The sequence below is a fragment of the Vespula vulgaris genome, chromosome 15 (genome assembly GCF_905475345.1).
Source record: "Vespula vulgaris chromosome 15, iyVesVulg1.1, whole genome shotgun sequence".
Taxonomy (NCBI): domain Eukaryota; kingdom Metazoa; phylum Arthropoda; class Insecta; order Hymenoptera; family Vespidae; genus Vespula; species Vespula vulgaris.
In genome coordinates, this window is record NC_066600.1 from 1177501 (window position 1) to 1191423 (window position 13923).

Consider the following 13923-nt stretch of genomic DNA (forward strand, 5'->3'; position numbering starts at 1 on the left):
TAATCTTACGAGCTTTAGTCACCTCAATTTTCGGCTAACGTTAAGTCTCATATCATTCTTCCTTATGATCAAGTTAGATAAAGTTAGATTAAACGATCCTAGAATGTTAACTTCGAAGGAAAATGGATGAAAATTTTCCTCGTATATTAACGACCTTGACATCAAGATATATATATATATATCATTATCTCTTAGATAAAAAGAATATAAAAATCCGGTGATAAATTTGATAGATTGGACACGAGTGTGGCCATCGAAAACACAAAAATATTTACGGAATAAAAATATGATACTAGAACGAAACTTGCCCATTGATGACGGAGGAGGATTCAGAAGGGTTCGGTGGTCCCGACACTTGGACTTTGGGCACGGTATAAGAGTCGAACTGTCCATGAGAATGTCCATGCCCGTAACCTTGACCCTGATTTTGGCTGTGCGTCGCGGTGGAATCATCGCTGTCGCTACTCTGCGGATGCTCCGATCCAACGCCGCCGCGAGGTCTGAAACAAAGATATCAAAATGCAAATCTAATTCGAGGATCTAATAATAAACGAGAATTTCTTTTTCTTACTTTAAAAAAAATTTTTTTTTTTTTTCTTTCGTTAATCTTTTTTTTCGATATAATTATTATTACAGCAAAAGGAACGTTTGAAACGTGATTTTTATTTACCCATCGAATTTTTCCGTATCTAAAACTGAAACTACCATTTATCCGATCACTCTTACGTCGTTCGATATTCTATATTTATTCTACAAGGATAGAATTTATATTACGTTTATAATACGTCATTCATTGGACGAAGAAAAAAAAAAGAAAAAGTAAGAAAGAAAGATAAAAGGAAAAATTATTATTACTATTATAATTATCTTACCAACGTAACGAAAAAATTTATATAATTGCGATAGAACAATTACGAAAAGATCAAATGTATTATCTTTCGAGATTCCCGTCATACAAATTAAATAACAACAAGTAAAAACAATAAATTAAATAATTAACAAATCGTTATGCAGAGTAGGTCAAAAGTATCTTTCAATTTACATTTTATAAATTGATTACGCTTTTTTCCGAAGCTTTTATAGGCTATCATATTTTTTTATCTTTTTTTTTTCAGATTGAAAAATTACAATACAAAGGTTACAAATCTTTTCGGTCGATCTTGTGATTAAAAAAAAAAAAAAAAAATAAAATAAAATTAAGAAATAGTAATGGACAATCAAGAAATGTTTCGTTTAGAAATGAGACGTAAGAGAGAAAGAGTAAGAAAAAGAGAAGAGTCGATCGGTCAAAGGTAAACGTTTGAACGCACGAGCGCGTCAGGGATTTAAGTGTATGTATGTATTTAAAATCGCTAGCTAGATACAGCTGAGAGCACGCTTTACGAACGAGTCATCCGGTTGAACGCGCGTGAAGACTCGTGTCGTGTCGCTTGGATGCCTCTCTTTTACTCTCTCTCTCTCTCTCTTTCTCTCTTTCTCTCTTTCTCTCTTTCTCTGTATAATAGGAGATAGAGAAGGAGTGAGATAGAAAGAGCAAGATGGCGACCGTCAGGTTGACAGACGTCACAATCAGCTGTTTCTTGATACGATGAATCCGATGCATATTCGAAGCGAAAAAAAACAATGAATATGATCGAATTACTCATTTAATTTCATTTTTTGTTCTCTCTCTCTCTCTCTCTCTCACACACGCACACACATTTTTCTAATCTCACACGTCTCACGTCTTAATAACGAATAAATGATAAATCGAATAAAATTGATTGATAGAACAGATAAAAAAGAATGATAGGAATATCTTTGAAAAGAGTAAAAATAAAAATATCTGTATATATACATATATCATGATAAGAAATACACATACATAATTTGGATACACCAGAAACTATCTTAAAATCACACCTGCGATTATCGTCGTCGTAGCTAGCGGTCCAATAGAGGGGCGCCACTGTCCCGAGTTGGAGATCACGTTCGTCACACGGTAAATCCGAACAACGAGATATCAACTATATTATTATTATTATTATTATTATTCTGATTATTATTATTATTATATATCTCCTATGCGTCGTCCTTTCACTACGATAATAATCTTTTCCGTTATTGATTGCGAATTCGAATAATCTTATCTAACACCTCTTTCTCACATTATCTCGTCGAATTTCACTCGGATCTTTTCTAATATTCGAATCTGTCACTTTCACAACGACAATGACGATGACGATGACGTTGACGACGACGAGGATTATCAAGTAAGACGAATAAAAACGATTAGAAATCGATGAGAATAATCACTGGAAGTCAACTTGAAAATGTCCTTGATTTATCTCCCTCTATCTCTTTATCTCTGTCTTCCTTATAGGGAAGATAAGCTTTCGAGTCGAGAGAAAATAAAAAAGAGGAGAAAAAAAATGAAAGTTCGATGCAGCTTCGGGTGGATTCAGCTCACGTTTTTTTCTCTCTCCTTCTCTCTCTTTCTCTCTCTCTCTCTCTCTTTCTCTCCCTCTCTCAATTTCTCTAACTCTTTCTCTTTTGGTCGAAACAAAAATTATGCGGCAATGCTGCAGTATGCGCGTCTGCAGAAGCGACAGCAGTAGTAACAGTAGTCCATGCTCTCGTAAAAACCCTCGTTCGTTTCAACTCCGAATGAATCCACGACACAACGATAAAGACGAAGACTTTGACACCACGATGACGACGACGACGACGATGACAACGACGACGACGACGACGACGACGACGACGACGACAACGACGACGACGACGACGACGACGACGACGACGACGACGACGACGACGTACTTATATACGTACGTACGTACGTACGTACGAACCACCACACTTATACTCGTTTCTCTCTCTTTCTCTTTCTCTCTCTCTCTCTCTATCTCCCTATCTCTCTCTAACCGTTGCGTCTGCGCTCAAAGAGTCACCTATTGACCGAATATCAGAGTATCGTACTTCCTATATTTCTCATATATTCTCTATGGGAAGTAAAGATAAAAAATGTTTGACCAGATGAATCAAAATTTTCATACGGATTGATCGACAAAAAAAATAATTTTCGAAATATTTTCATTACTTAGATTCCTTGTTTCTCTCTCTCTTTTTCTCTATTTTTCTATCTGCCTGTCTGTCTATCTATCCATCTATCTACCTATCTGTCTGTCTATCTATCCGTATCTATCCTTGTTTGATCAAATTCACGTGGAAACTTCGAATGGATTCGACCGTACGACGACTGCGCTGAAATTTAATGCGCAAACTCCTGATATCCCTTTCGAAAGACACTTTACGAAGAAAATGGACACCCGTCAAAATTTAATCCCATTAATTCGAATGTATGTGTTAAAACGTATCAATACTATACATATTGTATATAGACGATACATATATACGTATATACACACGTGTATATATATACTATGGATATATAAAAACGTTTATTAAGTATATTTGTTTCGTGATAACTTGATACCACTCGAGAGAGAGAGAATGGCTCAACTCGATTTCGTTTCGATCAGCTGATCGACTTAACACGGTAATAGGTGGTAACTGATCGTTACACGATTTTGCACTATGAAGTTTGACCCCCGCCCTCTTCCCACATTGATTTGACGCACGCATTAAAAGAAAAAAAAAAGGGAAAAAAAACACGCACATACGTCACGACGAATGAATCATGGAATACAAAAAGGTATGAAATAAATATGTCGATAAGAAATATAGTAGTTCTCTTTTCTTATTATATATATTATATTATCGAAAAAAGACATTTTTGCCTAATTATTAGTAACGATTAATTCGAAGTACAGCTTCCGTAGGTATTCCTGTTCTATTATTCTCCTTGTACGTTCAACTTATACTATCGTATTCGATTTGAAAATTTTTTTTTTTACCGAGGAACGAACGCGTAACACGACAACTATTCCCGTTTCTTCTTCCATTTGATATTATAGTTGAAATTTCGTAAGAAATTTGTTTATATAAAACGAATTAGATTGTTTTTGTTTCCTTGCGCGTGACCGTCGAATAACACACGCGCACGGGTACACAGAGAGAGAGAAAAAGAGAGAAAGAGACACGCACGCACACACGCACTCAAGCACACACATATACCACAGACATCGAAACGCGTGAGAATTTTCGATTTCGTTTATAAATCAGACTAAACTTTGCCACGATGTTAACGAGACATTGGAACGTATCCAAACCTAATTCGAAACATAATTTTCTGTCGATCGGAAGAGATCGTTCTCTATCTTCTAATTTATATATACTTTCCTTCTTATTTCTTTTTTTTTCGAAACGAAAAAATTATCGGGAACGCACATTTCACCGTTACGGGAAAGAGAGAGATAGAGAGATAGATAAATATTACGAACAAAAAATTATTATATAATAATGATATTATTATTATTATTATTATTATTATTATTATTATTATTATTGTTATTATTATTATTATAAAACGACGAGGGAGAGGATCACGCGAGTGAACCTAAGTTTAAATCGTTGAAATCGTGCTACGTTGAAACGACTTCCTCGTTAAGGAACCGACCGTACGTGCTCTCGTACGCGCACTGACGCTTAGTTCGCAACGAACCTTTGAAATCTATCGTAAGCGTGATTGCAGCGCGTATCATTTCTCTCTATCTCTCTCTTTTTCTCTTACTACCTCTCCCTCTTTTCCTATTTGCACAGTAGAGACCTCGCAAAGAGCTTCGATAATAGAACTTCATACTTTTTAGACAAAGTTATTCATGTATATACATAAACACCTCTAATGTCTAAAAAAAACTTCGATTTATTCGTGTTATATCGAATATTTAATACAAATCACCATTACTTGTTATAAAAATAAATAAAATCAATAAATATATATTTATGTGTGTGTGTGTGTGTGTGTGTAAGTATGTAACAAAGTAGATCAAGATAAGAATAAAAGGTCATGTATCATGATTAAAACGATAGCATAATACTTGATCGTTGTAAAAAGAAAAAAAGCAAAAATATTATACAGGCGTATGTGTGTTTCTTTTTAGTTGGACTTTATTTTATTACCGGCATAATTAATTTTTACCTCGTGTTGGTAGCTTTTTATATATCTTTAATACAAGTCATAGTTGATGTATAATACAATTAGTAGTTTATTCTAATATAGTACTAATAATAGTATTGTGATAGTAATAATATTGTCATTAAACTAATATATACAATAAAATAAACGGAGAGACAATATTAATATTAGACTACTATAATGCTGATGATAATACTACTAACACGATATAGAACGAGATGGATCCTAAAAAATCTTAAACGATTTTAATCATTCTTTTTTGAGATCTTTTATAGACACAGAAATAAGTTTCTTTTTTTTTGTCATAGAATCATAAAAATCAAAATATAGAAACTTACAGTAAACGAGATAAATCTAACTATGCACGATAAAAAAATAAAATGAGAAAAAAGGAAAGCAACGTGTAGGGATAACGATCTTTTCCGAAGAATCGAGAAGGAAAAAAGCAAAATATTAAAGAGAAATAACAAAACATTTGATAAATTCAAAATATTTATAATAAAAAATTAAAGGAGGAGAAAGGAGATAGAAAAAAGAGACACTTACGTAGGCATAGAAATAACAGGACATCCTAATTGAAGAAGATTTCGGGCAAGATATTCGGGTGCTGGTTGATCCAATGTTGAAGCTGAACGCCTGGCGGGTCGTACCGGTCTCTCGCATCCTCCGTTTCTTCCGTTAACTTCCGAGGATGACGATGATGAATTAGTTAAAGGTGAGGAGGATGACAATCTTTTGTCGCGCGGTACTCGCAACGAACTCGCACTATCAACTACCAACGTCCTTCTATCCTCCGTTCTTGTTCGTGGGATCCTCAGGGAACCCCCTCGACGTAACTGCGTGCCCAACTCGTTCTCTGAAACGATTCGCGCCTGTTTGATAACATTAAAGCAACTTCCCAGGTCAATGGACCCACGATCAACTATAATACATACTTTACGTTCGATCATTATGTATTACATATACATTATCTGCGTACATACTCGTACGCTGTTGTTTTTATCTTTCTTATGTTTCGATGAAAACGAAAAAGAAAGAAATAGATAAATAGAGATAAAGGTACAATAACAACGACTACAAAAGTTAACAAAAGTGATAAGATTGTTCTCTTTTTTTTTGTAATAAGAAAAATCAACATTCGTCAATGCTTAATTTTGCTATAGGATGCCCCATAAGTACTATCATCCTTTTTTTAGTTTACTTCAATTCACTTTATTTTACTTTACTTTATTTTACTCCACTTTGCTTTGCTTTGCTCTGCTCTAACTTAACACCTTGAGATCTGTTTCCGAGTATTAAATAATCGTAGATCTTCGTCTCTGACGTAGGAAAAAAAAGTTATACGACTTTCCAACACTTCTTAATTCGTTTAAAACCTTATATGTGTACGTTACATCAGAACATAAAACGTTATAGTATAACATCACGTATCTTTCGTATTATTATCTGCATTACGTGAACGAGTTACGAACGATCGAACGATCGAATGATTGTCATCGGTTTCGTATTTACCAATACTACTGCATAATGCTACCACTTGCTTTTCTAGCTTACCTTGAATCTGATAGATCCTAAGAGCCATATGATCCGATCTTTAACAACGTTATTATAATCCTCGTCCTTTCAATTCGAATTTTTCTTTGGAGATTGAAAATCCTTATTTAGAGATTAATTGGAAAGAAAATAAAAAAATAGAAGAGATACCAAAGAAACAATGAAAAAATTGCTTTCTTTCTTCATTTCTTTCTTTCCTTTCCTTTAAACCGGTCAAAGTCAATGTTCGAGTAACGAACTCGTGTGACCGTCGTCGGTACGACGGACTAACTGACACTAAACTCGAGGCCATACATACACCATCGTCGTATCACAACGGCATGCATCACGTTTTTGGCAAGCTCACGCGCATCTAACTCGAGAAATGCCGCATTTCTCTCGGTGAATTCGTGCGGCACGCCTTCCTGAATTTGTATACATATAGATACATACGTACGTCTATATATGTGTGTGTACACGTGTGTGTTGTGCATCTATATACGTATATACATCCCACGTTACGATCGAACACGATTCATTAGTATGTATCTCCAACAACACGTTTCTACAGGGTAAATCAAAAGCTTAGAGAGCCAAAGGTCATCTTTCAAAATCAATTGGACTATTTTGCGGAGGCTCTGGCGAGTTTATTTTTTATTTGAGTATTATAAAAAATTCTAAGAACGTTGGACCCACCCTGTATTTTCTTCGAAATGATCTCCCTCTCGTTTTCAGAATACTTCTGTATAACTTGTTCTGTGAAATAATCGAAGAGGCGTTCATGTTTTCCACGAATTATGATACGAGGATGTATATTTAACTTGGAGTATCGTAAATGCATCAATTGATATTTGTCAATGTTTTGTTTATATTGTTTACACAATATCAAATTTGCGCATTCCTACGTTTTAATATAATCGAACGATACAAGAAAAATTAATCTTATTAACGTAATTAACGAAATTAGATCTATATCGGCACTGTACTCGGATCGTTTTAATTTCTAACAATTTTTCTTTACCAATACATTTGTTTTATATAAAAAATAATTGTCACAAACGTGTATTGATTATTATACAAAATGATGATCGGATTGATATGATTATTAATTCACAACGTAATTAATAAAATTATATTACATTATATTAGTATTGTATATTTTTTATGTAGGATAAAAATCGAGATTAAAAAAAACGAGAGGGAAAAAATTCGAGAAAAAATTTGTTGATCGGATAAAACGATAGACGACGACGACGACGACGACGACGACGACGAGGAGGACGATTCTTGATATATTAATTCTAATGAACGTTCGACGTTTGTTATTTTAACTCACAGTTAAGCGTTCCCACATGTGTGGCCTGGTTTTTTTTCCTAACTTTTTTTTTTTGCGAAGAAGGTCACAAGTTCGAATCTATTTCCTGATGTTTGTAAGAAGGCGATTCTATTTAAGAAAAGTTTGTTATTAATAAAGGCGATGAAACTTTCATTTCCTATCGTTACGTTCGAACGTTACGTACGACGAAAACGAATGTGTTTTCTTTTCCTATATAAAATCTGTTTACAGATATCTGGCCAAAATTTCCAAGGTGGGCAAAAATTTCTTCAATGATTTAAAAAATATCGATCACGTTTTTTCCGTAGACTGAAATTTAGTCTCTAGTTTTACGATCTTAATCTTACGAATAAAAAATGGTCTAAAAAATCTGGGAAAGAAGTTTAATCGATATCTTCTTTATTGACACTTAGAAACATTTGTACCGACCTAGGAATATTTCGACTATCCCATGGTGTACGTATCTATATATGTATATTTATATATCATCTTTGTATATATGTTCGTTTTTACGTTGATATTGGTTTATATTCGAAATACGTCTTGCCTGAAATTAAGTTAGGCAGTTAGGTTGTGTAATCGTTAAGACCAAGCCAGATACGTTCTGTTCGTGTCAAGCTAATTTGCAAGAAACTACGTAGATACATACCTAATGTATACACGATACACACACATACATATAAAAATAAACTCTATCTTTCTCTCTCTCTCTCTCTCTCCCTCTTTGAAAAATCGTCTAACCGTTTGAACTTCAAAAGACAGACTAAAACGTACTTAAATGACTATTAATAGTCACCTTTAAAATTAGTACAAATATGGATAGTATACTACGTACATATATATATATATATATATATATATATATATATATATATATATATTCTGATCAAATCGAAAATGTTCTTTTACGACCTATTTATTTTCATGATCTTAATATTGACGATCTAATATAACTACTAATATTTACAAATCGAATTATTATCTTGATATGTAAATAGTAATATTTCTTTTTTATTTTCACGATAAAATTAGATAGATTTGCATTCCCACGATAAAAAGGAAATCTATAATCGTGAGACTACTTTAGAACGAAAGAATTAAAGCGTTTAGAATTCACATGATCGATAAAAAAGAAAATAATCGGCTATTAAATGTTAGAAAAAATATTAGATTGAATCTTAGATAAAATGAGAGAAAAATATCCAGAGAGACATATACGTTTTTATTTTTTATTATCACACGTGACGATTATAGGATATATATAAATGTATTAAAAAAAAAAAAAAGAAAAAAAAATCTATTATATAGGTTTAAAGTTCATCGATAATTATATACAATAGATCATTGTAATATATAATCTCTTATTTATTACTCATTCTCGAATCAATGAGAAAAAGAGAAAGATGGATAGATCATTTCTTGGTTCGATCGTAAGGAGGATAAATTGTTTCTTAATTTCCTTCCTTAAATCTCCGTCGATCATTTTGAAAGGAACATTTTCAAGGAAAATCATATTCGATATTACGTTTATAGGATAAGAAGATTCTCTCTCAAAGGTCTGCTATCGTAAATTATTGCTTTGAAATTGATAGCAAAATGTCTGTAATTCGTCTGCATGTACTTAAGTGTATCTACTACATATAAGTAAATTGGATGCAATTCAAAACTCCTCGAGTGTTTTCATGTGTCATCAAAACTTTACGGATGCCAAGATAGAAGAACATTTCATTCTTGATCAAAGAAACTATACGATTTATTTTTAATCAATACGTCATCCACATTCTCATATATTTTATATTATATATATATATATATATATATATATATATATATATATGTATGTATGTATATAAATATACGATAGGTAATAATTTAAATATTTAATGTTAGCTTCGATATTCGACTTTTATTCCAATGAAATATGCACATTCTTATATATATATATATATATATATATATATATATATTATATAAAAAATATAATCGAGAAATATTTATATTCGTGCTCACGTTCTATATTACTTATTTAGATATTACTTCGATAATCGATATTTACCTCGATATTACTTCGACATTACATCGATAAAGTATTCTATCATATGCCAAAATAAATAACACGTATTACATATACATAGACTTATGATAGATTCGATATAAAAAAAATAATGAAGAAATTTATACATTCATCCTAGAAATAGGGTAATTAATCAACTCAAAAGTCTGACTCATTGAAACGTCAACTGAAATTATGTACATGGAGTGAAATTACATACATATGTATGTTTATGGTACACGAATTTTGTATTATTAGAAGAATTCGATCGTCCTTCTTCTTTCGTATTTCGGATTTCCGTTAACGTGATGGAACGAGGTCAAACCTCTTTTCCGGGAAACTATCAAACACGTGATTCATGAAAAATTCAGAAGCCACTTCGTATTCCGTTAAGTGGAATGTCTTTTGGATTCGAATCTTCTCAAAAGTTCAAAGTTACCAAAGAAAAGAAGAAACAAGAATAAAAAAGAAATTCAAAGATTAATTTATGTGTCCCTCCTCCCTTCGTCTCCTCCTCAACGAAATAAAAAATAAAATATTTTTAGACACAAATCCGTTATATAAAAAAAAAAAAAAGAAATTAAAAGGAGGTCGCAAACGAGATTAATTTATCGCTAATTCAGAAACGAGAGATAATCACGCTAGTATAATCGTCGATCGGACATAGCTGCTGAGTTTCAAGGTAATCGTACTCTTGCACAACAATATCGCAAGAAATTGACTAATTTAATGAGGAAAAAGAAATAATCGAGATTAAAAGGAATAGAGAAGATGAGTATTAAACAAAATGAAAGAAAGAAAGTAAAAAAAAGACAGATACATAGTAATCGTTGAAACATTCGTAAGCATGATTACAGAAATTTCAAATAAAAAGTATACAAAAAGGAAAACTCGATATCGAAGATATTACACAATACGATATAACTAATGCTACGATGCGATGTATGACTGACTAAAAAATATCGACTACGTTTTATATTTATAATGAAACAAAAAAAAAAAAAAAGAAAGAAAAAATAAACAACTACAATTAGATATGATATCGCAAGTCATACGAGTGTGCACGTAAGTGTTTACCTATCCTATTGTACGTTGTATAAAATGAAAAATATTTTTCTACGATTAAAACAAAATAGAAAAGAAAAGAAAAGAAAAAAGAAATAAACAGAAGGATACGTTTTTAAACGAGCGTACAGTCTCCCGCCATTTTTCTTTCGAAAAATTAGATACTTTGTAATCGATGTACGAAAGGTTAAAGGGCATATATAAAAACAGAAAAAGAGAAAGAGAGGACTAGTATATATAAAGAGTAAACGAGTAATACGTAGGTATGTGTGTGCATACACACACACACACACACATATATATCTTACCTGCACTACCGACAGATGTTGCAGGAGGTAATCGTAAACTGCTACCACGTCGAAGATTGCTACCACCATTAGTATTGTTGATCTCACCATTGGTTTCACCCTCTGCCAATGCCATCGTTTTTCTCTCTTCCTTTGTTGTTATTATTATTATTATTATTATTATTATTCGTATGAATGATACTAAACGTGGATATGTGTTTCACTGAAAGAAAGTAAAATGGAATGACGATATATGAGAGAGATCGGCTTACGACCCGCCAGCCGACTAAACACACAGGTAGAAATTTCTGAGGATGCCTTTCTTTCTCTCTCTCTCTTTCTCTCTCTCTCTCCCTCTCTCTTTCTATCGACCGTTGAAAATATATTACACATGTCCCTTCTTCTTCTTCTTATACACTATTCTTCTCTCTCTCTCTCTCTCTCTCTAAACATACACGATCGAACAGATTCACCAATGAAACCGAGAGTAAATGGTCACGTGTGCCCGGCCTATCGAGAAACAACGAATTCCCTTCGTAATCCGTCGTCAATGCCGTATTACGAAGTAACATGAGTTCTGTCTCTTTCTCTCTCTCTCTCTTTGTCTATCTCTCTCTATCTCTATCTCTAACTAACCTTCTCTTTTCAATAACGTCCTTGCATTTCTCGACCGTTTCCGACACCACAGTTGTCGTTGTTCGTCGTCACAGCAAACAAACACCAATTATCGTACATATGTACACATATTTTCCGTACGTATCTCTTCTTCCTTCTCTCTCTGTCTTTCTTTCTCTCTTTTTTTCTCTATCTTTCTCTCTTTCGCACTCACGCACACACACACTTATTCACTCGTTTTTCATTTTCACAAAGATCGGATTCGATCGACGCCGAAAAATCCTTTGCCAACATTTTCCAATCACATTTCTTTCTTTCTTCGTTTAATTTTCTTCTCGGCTAATCTTTTTCTCGAGCGAAAACATTTTTTATACGCGTACATACTTCACCTCAACGAGTTTGATCGCGGATCAAATTTTACGCGTGACCATTACGACGCGTCTAACGAAATAACTTTTGGCGCGAAACTCTCGAGACTACCGCCCTCGTCTCTTCAACTTCTTCTTACATACTAGGTTAGTCAAATTCGATATTGAATTATTCGATATGAATTTTCCAATCGACTTTTTTTTATTTCCATATTATCGCTATCTTAAATGACATTGAATCGATTATAAAAATTCTTCATCGATTCGATTGTTCGATCCTTGATTTTTTACTTTCGTTTTGTATTTAATCAATTTGCCTCGTTTGCAAAATGTTAATGCAGCGTTTCGCTTGAATTGCATGGTATGTGGTTTTTTATACCCGGTGATACTTTATACACGTAATTCAACATAGATTTCGATCTTTTAACTCGACGAGATAATTTTTGAAATGCGAAATGATACTGCGAAATAAACTTAATTGGATCTAACCAATTGAGGGAGATCGAGATAGATAACGTTTCAATTTCGTTCGAGAGTTGCTGATATCAAGACGATTAGAAAATGTTCAGAAATACTTTGAAGGTTTTCTACTGTGTAATAACGACTCACAATTAATCTGTCAAAATTAATTGAATCGAGCGATCAATTGATTAATTCAATGTTATTAATATCTTATTATATAGAATTATTATATATAAAAATTAACTTTTTAGAAAATGTTTAGAAATAATTTGAAGATTTCTTATTGCTTAATAACAACTCAAAATTTAATTCTAAATATTAATCAATTAATTAACGAAATGTTATGAATAACTAACCCACGGGGTATATATTGAAACAGGAATAGATAACATAAAGAGAGAAAGAGAGAGAAAGAGATAGAGATAGAGATAGAGAGAGAGAGAGAGAGAGAGATATTGGCTTGACAATACAGTAAAAGACTACGTCACAATTATAATTAAGATAGAAATACGAAACCATTCTTTTCATTCATTCAATGATTACATTAGAGACAATGAAACATCAAAAAAAAAAAGAAAAAAAGCAAGAAGAAAAGAAAAAACACGTTACATACGTCATAGAAATTTCCAGCTTAGTTTCCATAGGAACATTATTATTAAAGTACACATACACACACACATACACCCACAAAGCTATTTTCTTTGAAAAGTTCTCGACCGTATTTCTAATCTCACGTCTTGCTAGTCTCATTTATCATAAACTTCCTTTCTATTATCGACCAATAATTACTATACTTCGTCCACATTGTAATATTCCAATGATCATTCGACATTTTGAAATACTTGAATCGATGAGATGTACGATGAAATGAAAAAAAAAAGAAAAAGAAAGAAAAAGAAGAAAAGAAACAAAAACAAGTAAATAAATGAATATATATGTACGTATATATATATATAAACATATATGTATATGTATACTTTTTTTTCTTTTGTTAATTATTTATAAAAACAACGATGTTAGAAAATCCACGTGATAAATATAATTCAATTGTTGGACTTTCCTAAACGATAGTTCGCGCTAGACTGACGATGACGACGACTTGCTAGCGTTAAAAGTCTTTGCCA

At 32.7% G+C, this 13923-nt stretch overlaps 1 protein-coding gene across 3 annotated transcripts in view; it reads right to left on the reverse strand.

Annotated features, from left to right (window-relative positions):
* LOC127069276 (GRAM domain-containing protein 2A-like) overlaps positions 1-12982 on the reverse strand; it is a 40739-nt gene extending 27757 nt beyond the window's left edge. The window contains exons 1-3 of one of the 3 annotated variants that reach the window (XM_051006079.1): positions 11376-12982; positions 5627-5936; positions 309-500 (exon numbers count right to left, since the gene is read on the reverse strand). In XM_051006079.1, the coding sequence (XP_050862036.1) occupies positions 309-500; positions 5627-5936; positions 11376-11490 (617 nt within the window). In that variant the 5' untranslated portion in view covers positions 11491-12982. Of the gene's footprint in view, positions 1-308; positions 501-5626; positions 5937-6634; positions 6678-11375 lie in introns of those variants that run through there. The other 2 variants (XM_051006078.1, XM_051006080.1) reach the window with 2 other exon arrangements.
* Positions 12983-13923: the final 941 nt, after the last annotated feature.